The sequence below is a fragment of the Grus americana genome, chromosome 22 (genome assembly GCF_028858705.1).
Source record: "Grus americana isolate bGruAme1 chromosome 22, bGruAme1.mat, whole genome shotgun sequence".
Taxonomy (NCBI): Eukaryota; Metazoa; Chordata; class Aves; order Gruiformes; family Gruidae; genus Grus; species Grus americana.
In genome coordinates, this window is record NC_072873.1 from 5,529,962 (window position 1) to 5,552,294 (window position 22,333).

The following is a 22,333-nucleotide window of genomic DNA, read 5'->3' on the forward strand; positions in this document are numbered from 1 at the left end:
CCATTATTTTTTTTTCTGAAGTATTTGTGAAGCATGTGATTTCAGGAATCCTCCACTGAGATGAACATCAGAGGTCTTTTTGTTTATTTCTTTTTCATTGTTTAGAGGGAAAACAAATAAAAAAATTATAGAAAAACTTTTTCTTCATTTTTTTCTTTTTTTTACACATTAAATCACTGTCTAGTTTAATTTTGGACCAAGCTCAACTGTTTTCATGGATCATGAAAGGAAAGATTGAGGGGTTATCTTTTCTTTTTTTTAGTTTTAATTAAAGTTTTCTTTCTTTTAAGAATAAAGTTTTTCTGTTAAAAAATGTATGTTTATCAACCAGGAGAAACTCTGTTATATCATGTGCTCATTCAAATGATAAAGTTTAGGAAAACTCTTCCTGAAGGAAAATTTTTCCTATGAGCTACACTGTCACTGTACAGAGAATCAGAGCAAATAATAAGCTCATCATATTTCCTGCCATCCAGCAAAATCTGGTTACATGGCAAGGTTTCGGTGCCACGGTCGGGAGTGCGAGAGCTGCAGGGGTGGCTTCTGTGAGAAGATGCCAGAAGCTGTTCCTATGTTGGACATGAGCCAGCAATGAGCTCTTGAGCTGAAGAAGGCCAACAGCATCCTGGGTTGCATTAGTGTTGCAGATGAAAGGTGTTTGACACAGTTACAATTTAGTCAATTCAAAATTTATTAATAGTATAAGGTAAATCAAAGGCTAAATTTTAGCAGCACTTAATGGTTCACTAATTTAAAGATTACAAGTAATTCAATAAAATATATTATGATCAAAACAGCAACTTAATTAGAGATTCAAAGATGAAAAGATTCACACTAACTTACTATAAGGTATCTTAAATCAAAGTGTATAGGTACACACACACACACATATATAAACATAAAACATAAGACAAACAGGTACAAAAAAAAACCCCAAATATTTGGGCCCAGTGCTATATGCTGCCCACACTCACAAAGGCAAATGTGTGTATTTAAAGAAGTATATAAGTAGAGAGGGGGATGAAGGAAGCTAACTTATAGTTAAAATTTCCCTCTTTGAGTTTAGAGTAAATACAATGCATCAGCATTCCTCAACAGGTCATAATTGAGACTCGAGAATGTTGGCTTCACCCTGGTTTTCTGTCGGCAGATGAGTCTTGCGAAGTTTGTGCCTAAGAGGTGTCTCAGCTTGGGTGGGGGGGATACTGGTCACAGCCTGCTGTGATCCAGGAGAGCTTTAAAGGGCCTCACTTAGAATTGCTATTTATAGGGTCTGAGATAATTGACTTTTGTCAGGTGCTTTTCCACTCAACTCAAACAGTCTGATACTTTTCACCAGTTGCGCAGACTCAGAACTTTTCTAGAATCTCCCCCTTTTGGGCCACAGTTCAGGTACAAGTGTGAACAGATTGTCAGGAGGTGATCAATTGTCATTATTGTTCTCAAGTAATGAGGGTATAAGAATGTCATGTTTCAAGTACAAATGTACCAGGCTGTTCTTGCTACCAAGTGAGAAAGAACCAGACACATTAAGGGGATGCCTTGACACTCTCCTCTGCTGCTTATGTATGTGGCTCAGAAAAAGAGAGAAATTGCAAAGAAGGTTAATGGTATCTTTGGCTGCATTAGGTAAAGTATTGCCAGCACATTGAGGGAGGTGACCTTCTCCTCTGCCTAGCACTGGTGATGCTGCACTTGTGACTCCACACTGGTGTACTGTGTCCAGTGCTCCTCAGTAGAAAAGAGAGATGCAAATATATCCTGGTTTCGGCTAGGATAGAGTTAATTTTCACCAGAAGCTGGGACAGGACACAGCCAGGACAGGTGACCCAAATGAGCCAAAGGAGTATTCCTTTGGACTGAGAAAAGTACCCCATTGTGACTGGCCCAGAGGCTCCATGCATGCTGGGAATAGACTAGCTCCAGAGAGGGTATTTCAAGGCCCCAAAAGGGTACCGGTGGGCTTTTGGTATAGCTGTCTTGGAAGCGGAGGAAATTGAACCGTTGTCTACTTTGGCCATTCTCTCAGAGGACCATTCTGTTGTGGGGTTGCTGAGGGTTGAAGAGCAACAGGTGCCAATAGCTACCACAACCCTGCACCGGTGACAATACTGCACCGAGACTCCCTGGTTGCCATCCAGAAGCTGATTCATCAACTGGAGGGTCAGGGAGTGATCAGCAGAACCCGTTCACCCTTTAACACTCCCATATGGCCAGTGCGGAAGTCCAATGGAGAGCGGAGACTGACAGTAGACTATTGTGGCCTGAATGAAGTTACGTTGCTGCTGAGTGCTGCTGTGCCAGACATGCTGGAGCTTCAATATGTACTGGAGTCAAAGGCAGCCAAGTGGTACACCACAATTGACAGTGCAAACATATTTTTCTCGATCCGTTTGGTGGCAGAGTGCAGGCCACAGTTTGCTTTCACTTGGAGGGGCGTCCAGTACATGAAGAACCACCTACCCCAAGGGTGGAAACACTGCCCCACCATTTGCCATGGACTGATCCAGACTGCACTGGAACAGGGTGAAGCTCCAGAGCACCTGTAATATATCAATGATATCATTGTATGGGGCAACTCAGCAGAATAAGTCTCTAAGAAAGGGAAGAAAATAATCCAAATTCTTCTGAAAGCCTTTATTGCTATAAAACAAAGTAAGGGCAAGGGACCTGCATGGGAGATCCAGTTTTTAGGAATGAAATGGCAACATGGATGCCATCAGATCATAATGGACATGATCAACAAAAGAGCAGCTACGTCTCCACCGACCAACAAAAAGGAAACACAAGCTTTCTTAGACGTTGTGGGTTTCTGGAGAATGCACATTCCAAATTGTAATCTGAGAGTAAGCCCTCTCTATCACCTAACCCAGAAGAAGAATGACTTCAAATGGGGCCCTGAGGAACAACAAGCTTTTCAACAAATTAAACAAGAAATAGTTCATGCTGTAGCTCTTGGGCCAGCCCGGGCAGGACCAGATGTAAAAAATGTGCTCTACACCGCAGCTGGGGAGAACGGCCCTACCTGGAGTCTCTGGCAGAAGGCACCAGGGGAGACTCGAGGTTGACCCTTGGGGTTTTGGAGTCGGGGATACAGAGGATCTGACGCCCGCTACACTCCAATGGAAAAGGAGATATTGGCAGCCTATGAAGGGGTTCGAGCTGCTTCAGAAGTGATTGGTACTGAAGCACAGCTCCTTTTAGCACCTTGAGTGCTGGCGATGGGCTGGATGTTCAAAGAGAAGGTCATAGAATCATAGAATCATAGAATATCCTGAGTTGGAAGGGACCCATAAGGATCATTGAGTCCAACTCCTGGCTCCACACAGGACCAGCCGAATCAGACCATGTGACTGAGAGCGTTGTCCAGATGCTTCTTGAACTCAGTCAAGCTTGGTGCTGTGACCACTTCCCTGGGGAGCCTGTTCCAGTGCCCGACCACCCTCTTGGTGAAGAACCTTTTCCTGATATCCAAGCTAAACTTCCCCGTCGCAGCTTCATTCCGTTCCCTTGGCTTCTATCACTGGTCACTAGAGGGAGGAGATCAGTGCCTGCCCCTTCGCTCCCACTTGTGAGGAAGCTGTAGGCGGCGATGAGGTCTCCCCTCAGTCTCCTCTTCTCTAGGCTGAACAACGCAATGGACTTCAGCCTCTCCTCATGCGTCTTCCCCTCTAGACCCTCCACCATCTTTGTTGCCGTCCTTTGGACACTCTCCAACAGTTTTAGGTCCTTTTTGTACTGTGGCGCCCAAACCTGCACGCAGTACTCGAGGTGAGGCCGCACCAGCGCAGTGTAGAGTGGGACAATCACTTCCCTAGACTGGCTAGCAATGCTATGCTTGATGCACCCCAGGATATGGTTGGCCTTCCCAGCAGCCTGGGCACACTGTTGACTCATGTTCAACTTGCCGTCGACCAAGACCCCCAAGTCCCTTTCAGCACGGCTGGTCTCCAGCATCTCATTGCCCAGTCTGTATGTATAGCCAGGGTTGCCCCTTCCCAGGTGCAGAATCCAGCACTTGCCATTGTTAAACCTCATGCAGTTGGGTGATTGCCCAGTTCTCCAGTCTGTCCGGATCTTTCTGCAAGGCCTCTCCACCCTCGATGGAATCAACAGCTCCTCCCAATTTGGTGTGATCCGCAAACTTGCTCACAACACCTTCTAGTCCTACATCCAAGTTGTTTATGAAAACATTAAAAAGAACTGGCCCCAAAATGGAGCCCTGGGGAACCTCACTAGTGACTGGCCACCAGCCTGGTGTAACCCCGTTTACCACAACTCTTCGGGCCCAACCCGTCAGCCAGTTGCTCACCCATCGCATTATGTTTTGTCAAACTGTATGCTGGACATTTTGTCCAGAAGGATACTGTGAGAGACAGTATCGAAAGCTTTACTGAAATCTAAAAAAAATGACATCCCTTGATCAACTAGATGGGTGACCTTTTTGTAAAAGGAAACTAAGTTTGTTAAACAGGCCCTTCCTCTCACGAACCTGTGTTGGCTGTGACCAGTGACTGCATTGTCCTTCAGGTGTTTTTCGATAACTCCCAGCATAATTTTCTCCATAATTTTACCAGGCACTGAAGTGAGACTGACAGTCCTGTAATTACCAGGGTCTTCTTTCTCGCCCTTCTTGAAGATTGGAACAATGTTTGCCAGCTTCCAGTCAAGTGGGACCTCTCCAGATTCCCAAGACCATTGAAAAATAATTGAGAGAGGTCTCACGATGACCTCAGCCAGCTCTCTGAGCACCCTAGGATGAATCCCATCGAGCCCCATGGACTTGTATGCATCCAGGTGGAGCAGCAAGTCCCGCACAAGTTCAGGGTCAGCTGGGAGTTTATCGTTACCGCAGTCATGGTCCTCCAACTCAGGGCAACTGGGGTCCCAGAACCCGTCATCAGTGTTGAAGACAGAGGCGAAGAAGGCATTAAACGTCTCTGCTTTGTCTATGTCCCTGTTTGTAAGGTGACCATTCTTGTCAAGTAACAAGCCAATATTCTCTCTGGTCCTCCTTTTATTATTACCGTACTTAAAAAAGCCCTTTTTATTGTCCCCCACAGTACTGGCGAGCTTCAACTCTAACTGAGTTTTGGCCACACAAATTTTCTCCCTACGAAGGCAAGCAGCATCCCTGTAGTCCTCCCACGTTGCCTGACCCTGCTTCCAGTAGGCATATACTTTCTTTTTCCGCCTAAGCTCTAGAAGAAGATCCCTGTTCAGCCAAGCCGGCCTTCTGCCCCACCTGCTTGACTCACGGCAGTTTTGAATCGCCTGTTCCTGAGCTCTTGGGAGGCGGCCCTTAAAAAGTGACCAGCACTGACGGACCCCAATGCCTTCAAGAGCCATTTCCCAGGGGACCTGACTGACTAGTTCCCTGAGCAGCCTGAAGTCTGTTTCTCCCCATATCCAGGGTTGAAATTTTGGTGGCAATTTTCCTCCTATCGCCAAAGATTTTAAATTCTACCACTTCATGGTCACTATGGCCAAGGTGGCCACCAATCACCACTTCCCCCATGAGACCTTCTCTGTTCATGAGTGACAGATCTAGGAGGGCACCTTTCCTCGTCGGCTCCTTTAATACCTGTACCAGGAAGCTGTCATCGAGGTGTTTCAGGAAACTCCTGGACCTGCTAGTATCAGCTGTGTGGTGTTCCCAGTTGTTGTCTGGCAAGTTGAAGTCCCCCATAAGGACAAGGGCAGTTGATCTAGAGGCCTCTCTTAGTCCACTCCACGCACCACGCAACTGATACTATGTGGAGTAAATGGGTTGCACTGATTACACAGTGGGCTCAAATAGGAAACCCCAATTGTCCAGAAATTCTGGAAGTGATCACAGACTGGCCAGAAGGAAGAGATTTTGAATGTCACCAGAGGAGGAGGTGACATGCTGAAGAAGCCAATCATATAATAAACTGCCAGAAAATGAGAAGCCATATGCCCTGTTCACTCAGGGGTCCTGTCACACTGTGGGAAAGCATTGGAGGTGGAAGGCCGCTGTACGGAGTCCTACATGGCAAGTTGCAGAAGGTGCTGAAGGACAAGGTGAATCCAGCCAGTTTAGAGAGGTGAAAGCCATCCAGCTGGCTCTAGACATAGCTGAATGAGAACAGTGGCCAACACTCTACCTCTCTACTGACTCATGGATGGTAGCCAATGCCCTCTGGGGGTGGTTACAGCAATGGAAGCAGAGTAACTGGCAACGCAGAGGCAAACCCATCTGGGCTGCCCCATTGTGGCAAGATAATGCTGCCCGGCTAGAGAAGCTGGTTGTGAAAGTATGTCATGTAGATGCCCACGTACCCAAGAGTCGGGCCACTGAGGAACATCAGAACAACCAGCAGGTGGATGAGGCTGCTAAGATTGAAGTGGCTCAGGTGGACTTGGATTGGCAATGAACAATTATTTATAGCTCGGTGGGCCCATGCCACCTCAGGCCATCAAGGAAGACATGCAACATATAGATGGGCCCGTGATCGAGGGGTGGACTTGACATGGACACTATAATGTCACATATTATCCATGAATGTGAAACGTGCTGCAATCAAGCAAGCCAAGTGGGTAAAGCCTCTGTGGTATGGAAGATTATGGCTGAAATATAAATATGGGGAGGCCTGGCAAATTGATTACATCACACTCCCACAAACCTGCCAAGGCGAGCGTTGTGTACTTAAAATGGTGGAAGCAACCAATAGATGGCTGGAAACATACCCTGTGCCCCATGCCACTGCCCGGAACACTATCCTAGGGAAAAGCAAGTCCTGTTGTGATATGGCACCCCAGAGAGAATTGAGTCAAGCAACAGAACTCATTTCTGAAACAACCTCATAGACACCTGGGCCAAAGAGCATGGCATTGAGTGGGTATATCACAACCCTGCTCATGCACCAGCCTCTGGGAAAATTGAATGATACAATGGACTGTTAAAGACTACCCTGAGAACAAGGGGTGGTGGGATCCTCAAACATTGGGATACCCATTTAGCAAAAGTCACCTGGTAAGTCAACATTCAGGGGTCTACCAATTGAGCTGCCCCTGCCCAATCAAAACTTCGATGCACTGTAGAAGGGGATAAAGTCCCCACAGGATGTATAAAGAATATGCTAGGGAAGACAGTCTGGGTTAGCCCTGCTTCAGACAAAAGCAAACCTATTCATGGGATTGCTTTTGCTCAAGGACCTGGATGTACTTGGTGGGTGATGCAGAAGGATGGGGAAGTCCAATGTGTACCTCAAGGGGATTTGATTTTGGGTGAGAATAGCCAATAAATTAAATTGTATGATGTTAATTGCTAAACAACCCTGCCATTGTATGTTATCATTGCTACAATTGGTATATGCTGTATTAATGGTATTACAGTAAGAATCACCCAAGTTAATGAAGGATGATTACCATGATGATGGAACTAGAACTTAGCAACTGGTACCCAGCAACTTCCTTGAAAATCAACATCTTCAATGCGCAGATTGCGAGCATGGACCACACCAGATACACCAGCCACGAGTTCCAGATGCAGCATGCAAAAATCCAACAGCACACATTGTCACTCCTGCCCTGAGAGGCTGTTATGACAGATGGAGCCTAAAGTCACAGACTAAATGAACTCAGTGGACATCATGGAGGGATGGCCTATAGACAAGGCGAATGATATCTGTGTGTGTATATATATAATCTCAAAGACAGGGAAAATAGTGGTGATTAATTGGGAAGTGTAGGATCTGGACATGATGTAGATGGTATAGAATAAGAGGTGGATAATGTCCTGGGTTTGGCTAGGATAGAGTTGATTTTCATCAGAAGCTGGGATGGGACACAGCCAGGACAGGTGACCCAAACTTACCAAATGGGGTTTTCCATACCATATGACATGATGCTCAGCATAATAGGGGGCTACTCAGGGATTGGTGATGTGGCTCCAGGACACGTGGCTCAGGGACAGTCTGGCTTCAGGACAGCTTTGGGCGTGGGGTCTGAGTTGTACAGTTGTTGGGTGAGAAACTGCATTGTGTACCATCAGTTTTGTATATTCTAAGTACTGTTGTTGTTATTTCCCTCTCCCTTGCTGTCCCAGTAAACTGTCCTTAGCCCAACCCATGAGTTTTGCCTTTGTCTTCCCATTCTCCTCCCTATCCCACTGGGGAGGGGTGAGCAAGTGGCTGCATGGTGCTCAGCTGCAATCTGGGGGTAACTCACAACAGATAATAGCGATGATCGTAAGGTTAAGCTGATACTTGTACGTGGCATTGCTGTCATGCCCATAACTCAGACAACATATCTTTGAAATGATTAATAATCACACCCAGTCTATGAGGAAGATGAAAAGAGTTTACTTTCTCCTGCTCTTCCACCTCCTCTTTTCCCTTCAGGTTGGTTGCAGCAGCTTTTGAGAATTTTAAATACCCTTGGGTTGTTCAAGTCAGTATGTTCCTATTGGAATAATAGGAATGTGTTTCCTGAATGTGTTTCAAGTCCTTTTTAGGGTTACAAAACATTGTTTTAAGAATACCAACCAAGACATCTTCCCTGAGGCTGAATAGTCGTGGGTTGCATGGCATGTGGGAGAATATGGGCAGGTATCTAGAGAACTTCTCACCCCCAATGGTTTGGAACTTCACTCCAGAACAACTACAGGACCCTGATGAAGTGATAGAGTATTTGAAAGGAAAATGCTGTGGCTATTCCAAGGAGACACAACTTACTGCACTGTGTCCACACGACTCCATATTAGGCAGCACCGTCAGGGGAAGAGAGGGAAAACAGAGCAACTGACACTACTCAAACCCTGGTGACAGACAGTGTAGCTGAACCAACGAACCAACCCATGCTGGTATCAATTGCCTCTATACAGAAGAAGAAATACACAAAAAAAAATCAGCTCACTGATCACCCAATCCCTGTTCCTGAGTAAGCTGTGAGATATGCAGAAAGATTTCAGCCACCTTCCAGGGGAACACATCATTACCTGGCTGCTCAGATGCTGGGATAACGGGGCCAGTAGCCCGGAATTAGAGGGTAGGGAAGCCAAGCAGCTGGGATGCCTGTCTAGGGAAGGGGGCATTGGCAAGGCGATTGGGAAAAGCGTGAGAGAAATGTATCCCTTCAGTGAAGATGTTGTATGTCAGCCAGTGGACCACCATGGAGAGAAGTATCCAGTACCTGAGGGAATTAGCTGTGTGGGAGGCGGTTTATTATGACCCAAACAATGCGCAGTTACCAGCAGACCCTGATGAAGTCCAATGTACCCAAACCTCATGGTGGAAGTTTGTACAGAGCACACCATCGTCGTATGCCAACTCATTGGCAGTAATGGACTAGAAAAGTGAAGAGGCACCAACAGTGGACGAAGTGATTGGCTGACTCTGGCAATACAAAGAAAGTCTCTCTCCCTCCCTCATCTAGGCTGTGGAGAAGCTGTCCCAGAAGGTCCATGAGCTTGAAGAGAATATGTCCTATTCCCCACCTGTACAGACCAGTTTCTCAGCTATTAGGAGTAAGCGTTGTGAATAGTTTTAGAGACTGAATTTACAGGCCAGTATTCTTTTAGCCTATGTTGCAACAACATCAATGCCCTTTTTAGTTTCACCTTCATCTCACTGAATCCACACAATCTGCTGGCAAGACTCATATTATCTTCAAATTAGCCAAATTGGTAGGTCTGTAATTGGATTAATCCCATCCTATGTTACTTTAGGGAACTCACAAAAGTGACTAAGTAGGTAAGATAGTCATGATAGGTTTCCTCTATGGCACGTGGTGAAATACAGAAATACCGTCAGATGAAAGTCTGAAAATCATCCAGTCCTAAACAAATATTGGGATTCATCTGAATAAATGTGAGTATCTGTTGTGTAAACTTCTAAAATAACACTGTTCACACTAGGTTTACTTTATTGTCAATGGACTTATCACCAATACAATCACAGAACATACTGAACATAACATTTTAAATCATCTGGCTTGATTAATCACAGCTTAAAAATGTTTATGTCTCTCCACTGCATAGAAGGATGACCTGTATTTATTATATCTGATTTGTACATTGACAATGCATATATCTGAAATTAGGTAAAATTAATCACTGTCCATTGACTGCACAGGGAGACTAGGATAAATGAAGTCCAGACATGTGCATCTTAATGGAGTGTGTCAACATAAGTGGAATCAGTTTAATTTCAATAGCCAATGTTTTGTCAATATTGTCACATAAATTTAAAAATTGAATAAGTTTAGTGAATATATTTACCAATAGCTTTTCTAAAAGATTCTTTAGACTTTTTGTTTCTCAAGCGGTAGAAGAGGTGATTGAGCAGAAGAGTCAGGACAGTATAAAAAACAGAAAAGGCTTTGTTTAACTCTCTAAGGGCTCTAGTTTTGAGCAATGTGTAGACAGCAATTATGGTTCTATAGGAAACTATGGATTTTCAGGATAGCAGTGATGATACAAATACAGGATGCCAGGGTTAAAAGAAATGCAAGCATGGTGCATACAGAAGCTAAAATGGACATGGCCAATTCTTTTTTGTGGGTTTCAGTGCAGGTATGGTATATAATCACAAATAAAATGGTCAATTTCATTGGGCCCACAGAAAGTCAGCCATGATGCATATAGTGTAGTACACATGCTAGCCAGAAATCCACAAACCGAGGATCCAACTGCTAAAAGGATGAAAGATCTGACATTCATAATTATTGTATAATGCAAGGTTTTGCATATTGCTAAATAACGATCATAAGACATTGCAGATAAAAGGTAACACTCAGCACATTCTAAGGAAGAAAAAAGTTCCCCAAGGAGAAGTACATAGGTGTATGTAGATGCTGATCTATCACAGCCAGAAGAACAATGAGTATGTTCCCAATTATGGTCACAAGGTGGATTAATTAAAAAAAAAAAAAAACCACAAACAAAAAACAAACCAAAACAACAACAAAACTGGAAAGAGAAAAAATCTGTAGTTTTGGGACATTCCCAAACCCAAGCAGATGAATTCTATGAGGGATGCCTAATTTTCTTGTTTTATGTCTGTCATGGAGTATGTGAGGATAAACCCACCAAGAATGGTAATAAAATTGTTAAATTGCACAAGTAGAATTAAACATACATTAAATGTTTCTACATCATATTTCTCTCCTTTATAGTCTGAAAGTTGATTTGCAATCTTGCATAGAAGTGATTTAGGTCACTTAAGTTTTGGAGAGTGATTCTGGTGTCAATTTGGATGTCCCTGAGTAGCTGAGATTTCCACAAGGAACAGTACAGATTTCACACAAAATTATTGGAGACTTACATTCTTCTAGTCCAGTGATTGGAAGTCGAGAAGGCTGGGGTGCCTAAAATGTCACTAAACATTCCAATTAAGGTGTCCAAACTGCATCTAGAGGTCAATGAAGTAAACAGCTAAATATAAGCTTGTTGCTTCCATGTTCAATTGGAACAAAAAGACAATTCTAAGTGACAGTTTATTCTAACCCTAAAGTAGGCACTAAAATAGGTCAGATTACTTGTGTTCTACACATTATTGTTTCATCCCACTTAGTGTAAGGAGAGTGTAAATGACCAGTATACATGTATACATTTCCTTACAGATCATTTAAACAAACTTGGAATCATTCCTTACAGATTATTTAAATCCAACTACAGAAACATACAAATTAGCAGAAAGATACCAATTATTTGCTGTGATTTGCAAGCTAGGCTACGAGTTAAGTTTCTTATACTCTGTAGAAAGGGGTATTCCAACCATATGACGTCATGCTCAGCTTATAAAGGGGGCTGACTGGGAAATAGTGGCAGCTTGGGGATGGGCTGTGTGTCCAGATGAGCAAATTGTGTATCACCCACTTCCTGTTATAAGTACTGTTGTTGTTATTTCCCTCTGCCTTTGCTGTCCCAGTAAACTGTCCTTATCCCAACCCACGATTTTTGCTTTTGTTTTCTGATTTTCCTCCCCATCCCACCGGTGTGGGAGGAGTGAGCAAGCGGCTGCATGTTGCTTAGCTGCTGGCTGGGGCTAAACCACAACATTTCTGTATAGGTCCAGTCTCGCAAAAATTTGTATGAAAGTCTTGTAGTATTCATGTTAGCGTATGTCTCGGGCCATTCTTGGCGAGGTATGTTGCACTAGTCTGAGGCGCTATCTTAGGCGGGCTGCAAAATGTCTTTTCTTTGTGGCCGATATTGGTTTCTACTCAAAATTCAAAACCAGTAAGTCAAACAAACAAACGGGCAGCTCTACTCAGGATTCGAGTGAGCCTCCCTTGCGTCCACCCTGGGCTCTGGGGAGACTCACAAGCTTACCTCCTAAATGGGGGGTCTAGCATCGGCCAAGATTAAAAGTTGCAACACTATATGGTTCAGCCAGGAGTTCCAACTAAGATACCCTTTACTGTGCTTAAAATACAACTCGTGTTCAGAGAAGAGTTAGGAGAGAGAGTGAGAATGAGAAGGAAAGGAGGAGAGAGAGTGAGAATGAGAAGGAAAGGAAGAGAGAGAGAGAGAAGAAGAAGGATAGCAAGTGTGATAGTCACCACCGTGGATCCAGAGACGTCTCGCAGGATCTATCATTATTGTGGGGGCAGTGATTACCTTAATTTCCTGTCAATCAGCCCGTTAATGCTTGAGGCAATGTTCCCACTTCTTTCTTCTACAGCATGATCAAAGAAGGGCAATGAAGGGCATTTCTCAAGGGTCGGTATTGGGACCGGCACTGTTTAACATCTTTGTCGGTAACACGGACAATGGGATCTAGTGCACCCTCAGCAAGTTTGCCAACGACACCAAGCTGTGTGGTGGGGTCGACATGCCAGATGGAAGGGATGCCATCCAGAGCTACCTTGACAAGCTTGAGAGGTGGGCCTGTGCAAACCACATGAAGTTCAACAAGGCCAAGTGCAAGGTCCTGCATGTGGGTCAGTGCAATCCCAAGCATGACTATAGGCTGAGCGAGGAATGGATTGAAAGCAGGCCTGAGGAGAAGGACTTGGGAGTATTGATCGATGAGAAGCTCAACATGAGCCAGCAGTGTGCGCTTGCAGCCCAGAAAACCAGCTGTGTCCTGGGCTGCATCAAAAGAGGCGTGACCAGCAGGTGATTCTGCCCCTCTAATTTGCTCTGGTGAGACCCCACTTTGAGTACTACATCCAGCTCTGGGGTCCCCAGTACAAGAAGGACATGGAGCTGTTGGAACGAGTCCAGAGGAGGGCCACGAAGCTGATCAGAGGGCTGGAACACCTCTCCTATGAGGACAGGCTGAGAGAGTTGGGATTGTTCAGCCTGGAGAAGAGAAGGCTCCAGGGAGATCTAATTGCAGCCTTCCAGTACTTAAAGGGGGCCTACAAGAAAGCTGGAGAGGGACTGTTTATCAGGGAATGTAGTGATAAGAGAAGGGGTAATGGGTTTAAGCTGAAAAGAGGGTAGATTTAGATTACATGTTAGGAAGAAATTCTTCCCTGTGAGGGTGGTGAGGAGTGGAACAGGTTTCCCAGAGAAATTGTGGATAACCATCCCTGGAAGTGTTTAAGGCCAGGTTGGATGAGGTTTTGGGCAATGTCGTCTAGTGAAGGGTGTCCCTGCCCGCAGCAGGGGGGGTTGGAACTAGATTATCTTTGAGGTCCCTTCCAACCCAAACCATTCTATGATTGTATGATTCCATGATACTGGTGAAGGGTCTAGAGAAAAAGTGCTGTGATGAGCGTCTGAGGGAACTGGGTTGTTTAGTCAAGAAGAAAGGAGGCTGAGGGGAGACTTTATCACTCTCTACAACTACCTGAAAGTAGATTGTAACCTTGTGGGTGTGTGGTGGTGCAATCCCCTCCCCCCACCCCCACCCTTGAGCCACGTGGTACTTGGTGCAATTTCCCCCCCCCTTTTCTGGGCCACATACCCAAGCAGCAGACCAGAATGTTAAGGCACCCCTTAATGTGCCTCATTCTTGCTTCACTTGGCAACAATGACAGCCTTGTACATCTGTACTTGGACTGTGGTGTTCTTGCTCCCTTATTGCTTTGGAACAATAACGACAATCGATCACCTCCTGACAACTTCATGCATCTGTACCTGAGCTGTGGCCAGGGGGAGATGCCAGAAAAATTCTGAGTCTGTGCAACTGGTGGAAAGTACCAGAATATTTCACCATCCTAGCTGGGCCCAGGTGGAAAAGTACCTGACATGTCAGACCCTATAAACAGCGATTCTAAGGGCTCTTCTTCAAGCTCTTCTGGATCACAGCAGGCTGTGACTAGTATACCCCCTGAGTTAGGACAGCTCTCAGGCACAAACTTCTCGAGAATCATCTGATGATGGAACAGCAGGACAAAGCCAGCCTCCTCGAGTCTCAACTATCACCTGTTGAGGAATGCCAATATATTGTGAGTATTTGTTCCAAACTTGAAGAGGGAAATTTTAACTATAAGCTAGCTTCCTTCATCCACCTCCTTACTTATATACGTGTTTACATATACATATTTGCCTTCACAAGCGTGGGTGGTATATAATACTGGGCCCAAATATTTCTGTCTGTATATGTGTCTCTATATGTCTTATATTTTTATCTATATCTATATCTATATACTTTGATTTCAGATACCTTATAGTAAGTTAGTGTGAATCTTGTCATCTTTGCATCTGTAATTAAGTCACTGGTTTTGATCATAATAGATTTTACTGAATTACTTGTAAATCTCTAAATTAGTCAATCATTGAGTGCTGCTAAAATTCAACCTTTGATTTACCTCATACTATTAATAAATTTTGAATTGACTAAATTGTAACTGTGTCAAACACCTTCATCCACGACAGGGTGTTGATTTCTTCTCCCAAGTAACAGGTGATAAGAGAAGAGGAAATAGCCTCAAGTTGCACCAGGTGAGGTTTAGATTGGATATTATGAAAAATTTCTTCATGGAAAGGGTTATCAATCATTGGAACAGGCTTCCCAGGGAAGTGGTGGAGTCACCATGCCTGGAGGTGTTTAAAACACACATAGATGTGGTGCTTAGGGACACGGTTTAGTGGTTGGCAGTGCTAGGTTAATGGTTGGGCTTGATGATCTTAAAGGTCTTTTTCAACCAAAATGATTCTATGATTCTATTACACACAAGTTGGGGGGAAAAATATTTTTTCAACTTGATGAACTATCAAGAAACTGTGGACAACTGAGACTTTGCAACTGGTACTGATGCAAACCTAAGGGTCCAGGATGTTGGATGGGGTTGATGAGACTGTGCCAGCTGATAAAGCAATGTGCAAAGGAAGGGGAGCAGGGAGGAACAAAGAGAGTGCAGACATTAATGGGTGTAAAAGGGGTTGGTCTAGTGTAAACCAGAGCCATTCAATGATTGGCTGAGCCCTGTGCCTGATTGCTACGTTCCAGCTGCTGGGGGGACAAGTGTGAGTGGACTGGCTGCCAGCTACTGGAGTCAGACTGGGGATGTGGACACCCAGTGGCCTGTGGTGCCAGCAACTGGAGCCAGTGGGTCCCAGGGCCAGCTACCACAGACAGCAGGGTCTCAGCCTCCAGCCTTTGTGGCAGGAGCAGTGTCTGTCACCAAAAGCAGCTTCTGGGGAAGACTGGTGATAGTGAGGTGAGTGAGGGGCTCAGTATTGGTGGCAGGAGAGGGACCGTGGGTCAAAACCTATGTACTTGGTGCTAGCTTTTGGGGAGCTGAGTGTTTGTATCTTCCCCAAACCAGGTGTGTGGGAGATGGGCATGTGTATTCACTGGTAAACTTCAATTGGGACCAGCCGGCAAGTAGGAGGCACCAGGTCCGGGTAGGGATATCAGGCAGATGGAGGGTCCATACTTGTACCTGGGGGCATCCTGCAAGTGTGGAGTGCCTGCGGGACAAGTGTGTGAGAGATGCATGTTTGGTGCATCAAGCTGGACCAATCAGTGAGTAGAGGACCCATGGGGCAGGTAAGACTTGGAATCTTGAATGCGGTGCTGGGTGGACAGAGGGTCTGCACCAGTGCTTCAAGGGTCTGCAAATGTGTATCTGCTTGTGTAGTGGATTGACCTTTGCTGGACACCAGGTGCCTACCAAGCTGCTCTATCACTTCCCCTCCACAGCAGGATGGGGTATGGGAGGGTAGAAAATAAGAGATGGAAAAGAACTTGTGGGTCAAGATAAGGCAGTTTAATAAAGAAAAAGTAAAGGCCGCACACTGAAGCAAAGGAAAAGATTCATTCTCTGTTTCCCATCAGCAGATGATGTCCAGCCACTTCCTGGGAAGCAGGGCTTCAGTACGCATAGTGGTTGCTCTGGAAGACAAATGTCGTAAAAACGAATGCCCCCACCTTCCTCCACCTTTCTCTTAGCTTTCATTGCTGAGCAGACATCATACCGGATGGAATATCTGTTTGGTGAGTTTGGGTCAGCCGTCCTGGCCATATCCCCTCCCAAGATCTTGTCCACCCCCAGCCTACTGGTGAGGAGGTTGGAGAGACAGCCTTGATGCTGTGCCAGGACTGTTCAGCAGTAGCCAAAACACTGGTGTGTTACCAACACCTTTCTAGCTACCAATACACAGCACAGCACTATGAGGGCAGCTATGGGAACAATTAGCTCCATCCCAGCCAGACCCAATACAGTCCTTTTTGGTGACCAACATGCTGGCACGGGGATTTCAACATGAGGATAGTAATTGGGAGAGGTAGTTGCCAAAACATGGACTGAACACAGCTAGAGAGCGAAGAGTGGAATGATCGTGGGAAATTTCAGTTACGATGATTGTGGTGCAGTGACGAGGGGCGGATTGTGTGTAAATTCTCCACTTCTGTCAGTGTTGTGATTGTTGTTTTGATTTTGGTGTGGGGAATTCTTTTTGTTGATATAAGTGAAGTTTGTGAAGATTCTGTGATGAATGTGTATTTTAATGATAATTCTTAAATATGTGATTTACAGAGGTAAGGGGTGGAATGTATAGGGTTTGTGTGGCAAGGTTTTGGTACTGGGGAGGCTACAGGGGTGGCTTCTGTGAGAAGCTGCTGGTAGTTTTCCACAATAGAGCAAGTTCCAGCCTGCTTCAAGAAAGACCCACCTCTGGGCAAGGCCAAGCCAGTCAGCAGCGGTGGTTGCACCTCTGTGATAACATATCTAAGGGGGAAAAAAAAACCTGCTGGCAACAGCAGCCAGAAGAGAGGAGTGAGGATATGTGAGAGAAATAACTCTGCTGACACCAAGGTCAGTGAAGGAGGGGCAGGAGGTGCTCCAGGTACCAGAGCAGAGATTCTCCTGCAGCCCATGCAGAAGACCGTGGTGAGACAGGCTGTCCCCCTGCACCCCATGGAGGAACACAGTGGAGTAGATATCCAACTGCAGCCCATGGAGGACCCCTCACCGTAGCAGGTGGAGGCACCTGAAGGAGGCTGTGACCCTGTGGGAAGCCCACATTGGAGTAAGCTCCTGGCAGGACCTGTGACCCCGTGGGGACCCACGCTGGAGTAGTCTGTTCCTGAAGGTCTGCACTCTGTGGAAGGGACCCATGCTGGAGCAGTTCATGAAGAACTGCAGTCTGTGGGAAGGACTCATGTTGGAGAAGTTTGTGGAGTATTGTCTCCTGTGGGAGGTACCCCATGGTGTAGCAAGTGAAAAGTGTGAGGAGGAAGGAGTGGCAGAGACAATGTGTGATGAACTGACTGCAACCCTGATTCCTTGTACCCCTGTGCCACTGGGGGGAGGAGGTTGTGAATATCGGGAGTGAAGTTGAGTTCAGGAAGACCGGTAGAAGGATGGGGGAAAGGTGTTTAAAGATTTGTGTTTATTTCTCATTATCTTACTCTAATTTCACTGGTAATAAATTAAATTAGTTTACCGAAGTTGCTGCCTGTGTTTCTGTGTGACGCAGGTCCTATATGTGGCTGCTTTTCACAGCAGTGCCTTGGCTACACAGTCTGTGTGACCAGCCATATCAGTGTCCACCATCTGTATGTGACTCTGGGTCTGTCTGTGCATGTCTTTGTGCTTCCATGTATGTCCATGTATGTCTCTGTATCCCTGTGTGTTTGTCTCTGGCATAGGTGCTCAGCTTTGGTACTGGTTGAATCTGCAGGTGGGAAAGTGAACTGCAAGACCATTAAACATTGAGGACCTCATGATCCACTTATCATCTACCCTGAGGATGCCCAGGTTTGTGCTGTGCTGCGCATACAGCTTGGTCTTCAGGTCTGTGTTGTGCTGCACAAACCCCCTGGCTCTGGATAAACTCAGAAGCTCATTGAAGCAGAGGAGCCTGAGGGCAGTTCCCACTTGGTACCAGCCATTACACCACCTGCATGGCCTTGCCTTTACCTAACAGTGCAGCAAGAAGTTCTCCTGTGAACATCCTTTCTGTTTGACAGTAGAAATGATGGATATAATTATTCTCTTTTTAAAAAAACCCTATACTAACTCAAATGACCAAAATGGAGTAACCCTTCCATTGGCGGGAGGTACATAGCACGCTGCATGTTGATCAGAGGCTTCGCAGTTTGGGGCTCCCAATATCCGAAATGATGCAGCTTTATCTATACTATCCTCTCCTCTATAGCATTAGCTCTAATAAATAGCTTCATAAATGATACTTGACACAGTCTGTGTGTCTGTCTTATTGGGATCATAACAAACTAGCAATTCCTGGTGCAAAACACCCTCCTATGCTTCTCCCATCTTAATGACGAGTTTCACATCCACTCTCTTCGCTTAGCAAAGAAAATGAGAAGAGGTAAACTAGGATCAGATGAATCCTCCAGATGGGTACATACCACAACCAGAGGAAAAAAGGAAAAATAAATGAAATTTAAGAACCTTGCTCTTAAAATGACAGGTCTCAAATCAACTTCTTTGTGACCACCCATTTCCTTAACACTCAAGTAGTTTCTTTCATCCCACAATCAACCTCTTTTTTTGCACAGAAAGGGACATTGTTTTCTTCTGCTCTCAATTCAGAAGCCTAAGATATAGGTATGTTTACATAAACTTATTGTTTTGACTTCACACACAAGCAATATACCACAATGGAGATGTCTAAGTGATAGTTTGTCTCTTACTACAGCAGAAATCTGGTTTAGAACACATAAACTGTGCTCTTACTTTATCTGTTTCACTCCATTCGGTACCAGTGGAGAGCAAGGTTATCAGCCCAACCATAGTTCTTAATGTTCAAGATATTTGAAGTAAAGAGAATCATTACCTCTTCAGGCCGTCAAATAAACTTTCCTCACGGAATAGAGCTGAAGAGCTCATCTGGGGAATATCTTCATCAGAACTCACCAGAAGACTAATGTCTTAGATATCTGTGGAGCGCTTCTCATTAGGTCCATTGTCCTCTTCTCTGATAATTTCTTGCCCTCATCACTGTGTAATTATATTTAGATAAGCTCCATTAAATGTTTTCAGAATATTCAGAGAATATTGTGAGTTTCATCTTAGCACAGGTAAACATATCTGCAAAGTACAGAACTATTTCTGTATGGATGGACAGGACATAGAGGATACGGTAGCATGCTATCCAATTGATCTGTATGCCAAACCTACCTTAAAATGACATGAAAAATACCTCTTAAAAAAACCCAAACAAGATAAAAATGGAATTATCAGGAGGATTGACACAGAGCTACAAGGGAGATATGAATTTTTGGTAAGTGATGGCAAGTCATATTGTCCTTCCAGTAATGCACACAATATCAAAGCTACTGCTAGATTTATTTTAATATAATTCATAAACATGTCACATATTTATCTTTTTGGCTATCAGTCTTTTCAAGGCTTGTTTCACATCTTTGTTCCTCCAGCTGTAAATCAAGGGGTTCATCATTGGAGACATCAGCCTGTAAAAGAGAGAAAGCAGTTTGTTACTGCCGCTTGAATAAAAAGCTTTGGGTCTCAAGTAGGTCACAATGCCAGATCTGTAAAACAGAGTGACCACGACCAAATGAGATGAGCAGGTGGAGAACGTTTTTCTCTTGCCCTTAGCTGATGGCATGTTGAAGATGGTGTGGAGTATCTGGACATATGACACAACTGTGAGTAGGAAAGGGGACCATGATGAAGAGGACAGCTATTATGTAGGTGGTGATTTCATTCTTGTAGGTGTCCACACAAGCCAACTTCAGCAGAGGTGGCAGGTCACAGAAGTAGTGATTGATCCTGTTGGGCCCACAATATGGAAGGGTAAAGATGAAAGTTGTCTGCCCTAAGGCCACCAAGACCCCAATAAGCCAAGATACAGCTGAAAGCAGGAGACACATGTTCCAGCTCATCATGGTTGTGTAGTGCAGGGGACAGCATATGGCCACATAGCGATCGTAGGCCATGGCGGCCAGCAGAAAACATTCTGTGATCCCTAAGAGGGTGAAGGCATACATCTGTGTGGCACAGCCCAGGAAGGATACGCCCTTCCTTTTTGTGAGGAAGTTCACTAGCATCTTGGGGATTGTGGATTGTAGGCAGTCTCCAGGAAGGACAACTTCTTGAGGAAAAAATACATGGGGGAGTGAAGGGCAGCATCTACCATAGTGATCACAATGATGAGGATGTTTTCCACCAAAGTACTGAGGTATATAAACAATATTAAACAGAAGAGAGAGCCTTGGATCTCTGTACTGCTGGAGGAAGGTAAAAATTGGAAATAGGTCACCACTGTGTGGTTTCAGCCACTCATATCCCTCAGGATTTTTTTTAACTGCAGAAGACATTACATAGCTATTTTCTAGAGAAATACAAAATAGTAAAATAAATATATATATTATGTATAAAAATTAAATATTTGTATAAATTCTAGAGAAATATAAAGTAGTAAATTAAATATTTCTATAAATTGCTTTGTAATAGGACAATATACTAAAAGAGGAAGTGATATTTTACTGCTGTATTTAGGTATTTAGGTTCCCTTCACATAGCTTCTGATAAATAAGAACAACTTTTCCAAATGAGTGTACTTTACTTCTAGTAAATGAAAAGGAAGATAGTCTTCTTTATGATGATAGAACACTTTACTCTTCCTTTAGGTGGAGATTGTACTCTACTACCCAATCTTTGAAGTGGACTTTTCTCCCATTATCCAGCTGAGCTCTGCTACCCTAACACCTGCTGCCAAGCAAAGATGACTGATCCTTAAAACCCAGAAATGATTAATTTGTTGATAGAGTAGGGGTTTGGCAATGAGTGCTCTTGCTATCATTCTGTGGATGGGGTTCATTCTAGAAAAGAATCACCTACTGAGCATAGATAATCCCATATACACTCCACAGTACCGCACAAAATAATAAATGATACGGATCACTATCAAGGAAATTATGCACTCTTCAGGAAGAGCAGTTCTTTTCAAGAATAAAAAATGTCTTGGAATTTGTTTTCTATTGCAATAATTCATTCACTTCATAGACAGATGAGTCTCCCCTAAAGACAAGCCCTGTGTAGGTGGCAGAAGAACAATAATATATGGAAGTAGAGAAAGAAGTCTGAAGTAAAATAAGGCAGCTCACCTGCTGTTAGGAGAAGGTTGTGGCTGATATTTTTGGAAAAGCTACATCACAAACTTTAAGCATTTCACTGCGTTTATGTTCCCAGTGGAAAATAGTCTGTTGCGTATTGATTGCTTGCAATTGTAGGAGTCAGTTATGTTTTCCTCACTGTTTAGGTATGACAAAACCCTCTCTCTGGTTCTCCATTAGCTCCTGGAACTAACTGTAAAGAAAGATCCATAGAGCACTTGCATATCTATTTTGAGCTGTTATTTTCTAACCAGTCATGGTCTTGGGGCTGATCTCACCTAACTTTAGGGATAAAAATTTGTTATGGAAATAAACTACACAAACTAGGCACAGGAAAAAGGCTTTGCAGGAGGAGAGAATGTGTGCATAGCTCATGTCTAACTCTGCCTTTATAATCTCTAATTAATGGTGAGGGACAGGATCCTCCTTGGGAGAACTCATCATGGCACCTCAGACAGGCCCTTCAGATTGTTCAGAAATTCTCGTCTATGGATGAAAATTCCTGTCTTAATTTGGGTGAATCATACACAGGCAAGGCCACGCAGGTAGTGGTGTTGTGGTACCAGTGGAAGCTGCCTTGCAGGCCCCACACTTACCATGAGCTGTTGAGTTCATCCTGCAGCCAAGGGATGTGCACAGCACAACACAGACCTGAAGGCCATGTGGGATGTTCAGCAACAGTACAAGCCTGGGCCTTCTCAGGGGAATTATTACATGCATCACTAGCTCCTAAATGTGCAATGGTCTCTGATCAAGATCAATATGAGGCACAGCTTAAGTTATCTTAAATGTAGACCCTGGGGAGGGGCATTAAGGCCTATTCATGCACTCAGGACATTTAAAGGTTGTTTTGCAATTTATTG

General features: G+C 44.4%; 1 protein-coding gene across 1 annotated transcript; it reads right to left on the minus strand.

Moving 5' to 3' along the window:
• Window positions 1–19,705: 19,705 nt before the first annotated feature.
• LOC129195207 (olfactory receptor 10A4-like) lies at window positions 19,706–22,132 on the minus strand. The gene is given in 4 exon segments (XM_054801043.1): window positions 19,706–20,017; window positions 20,019–20,416; window positions 20,419–20,582; window positions 22,122–22,132. Coding segments are annotated over 4 exon segments (885 nt in total).
• Window positions 22,133–22,333: the final 201 nt, after the last annotated feature.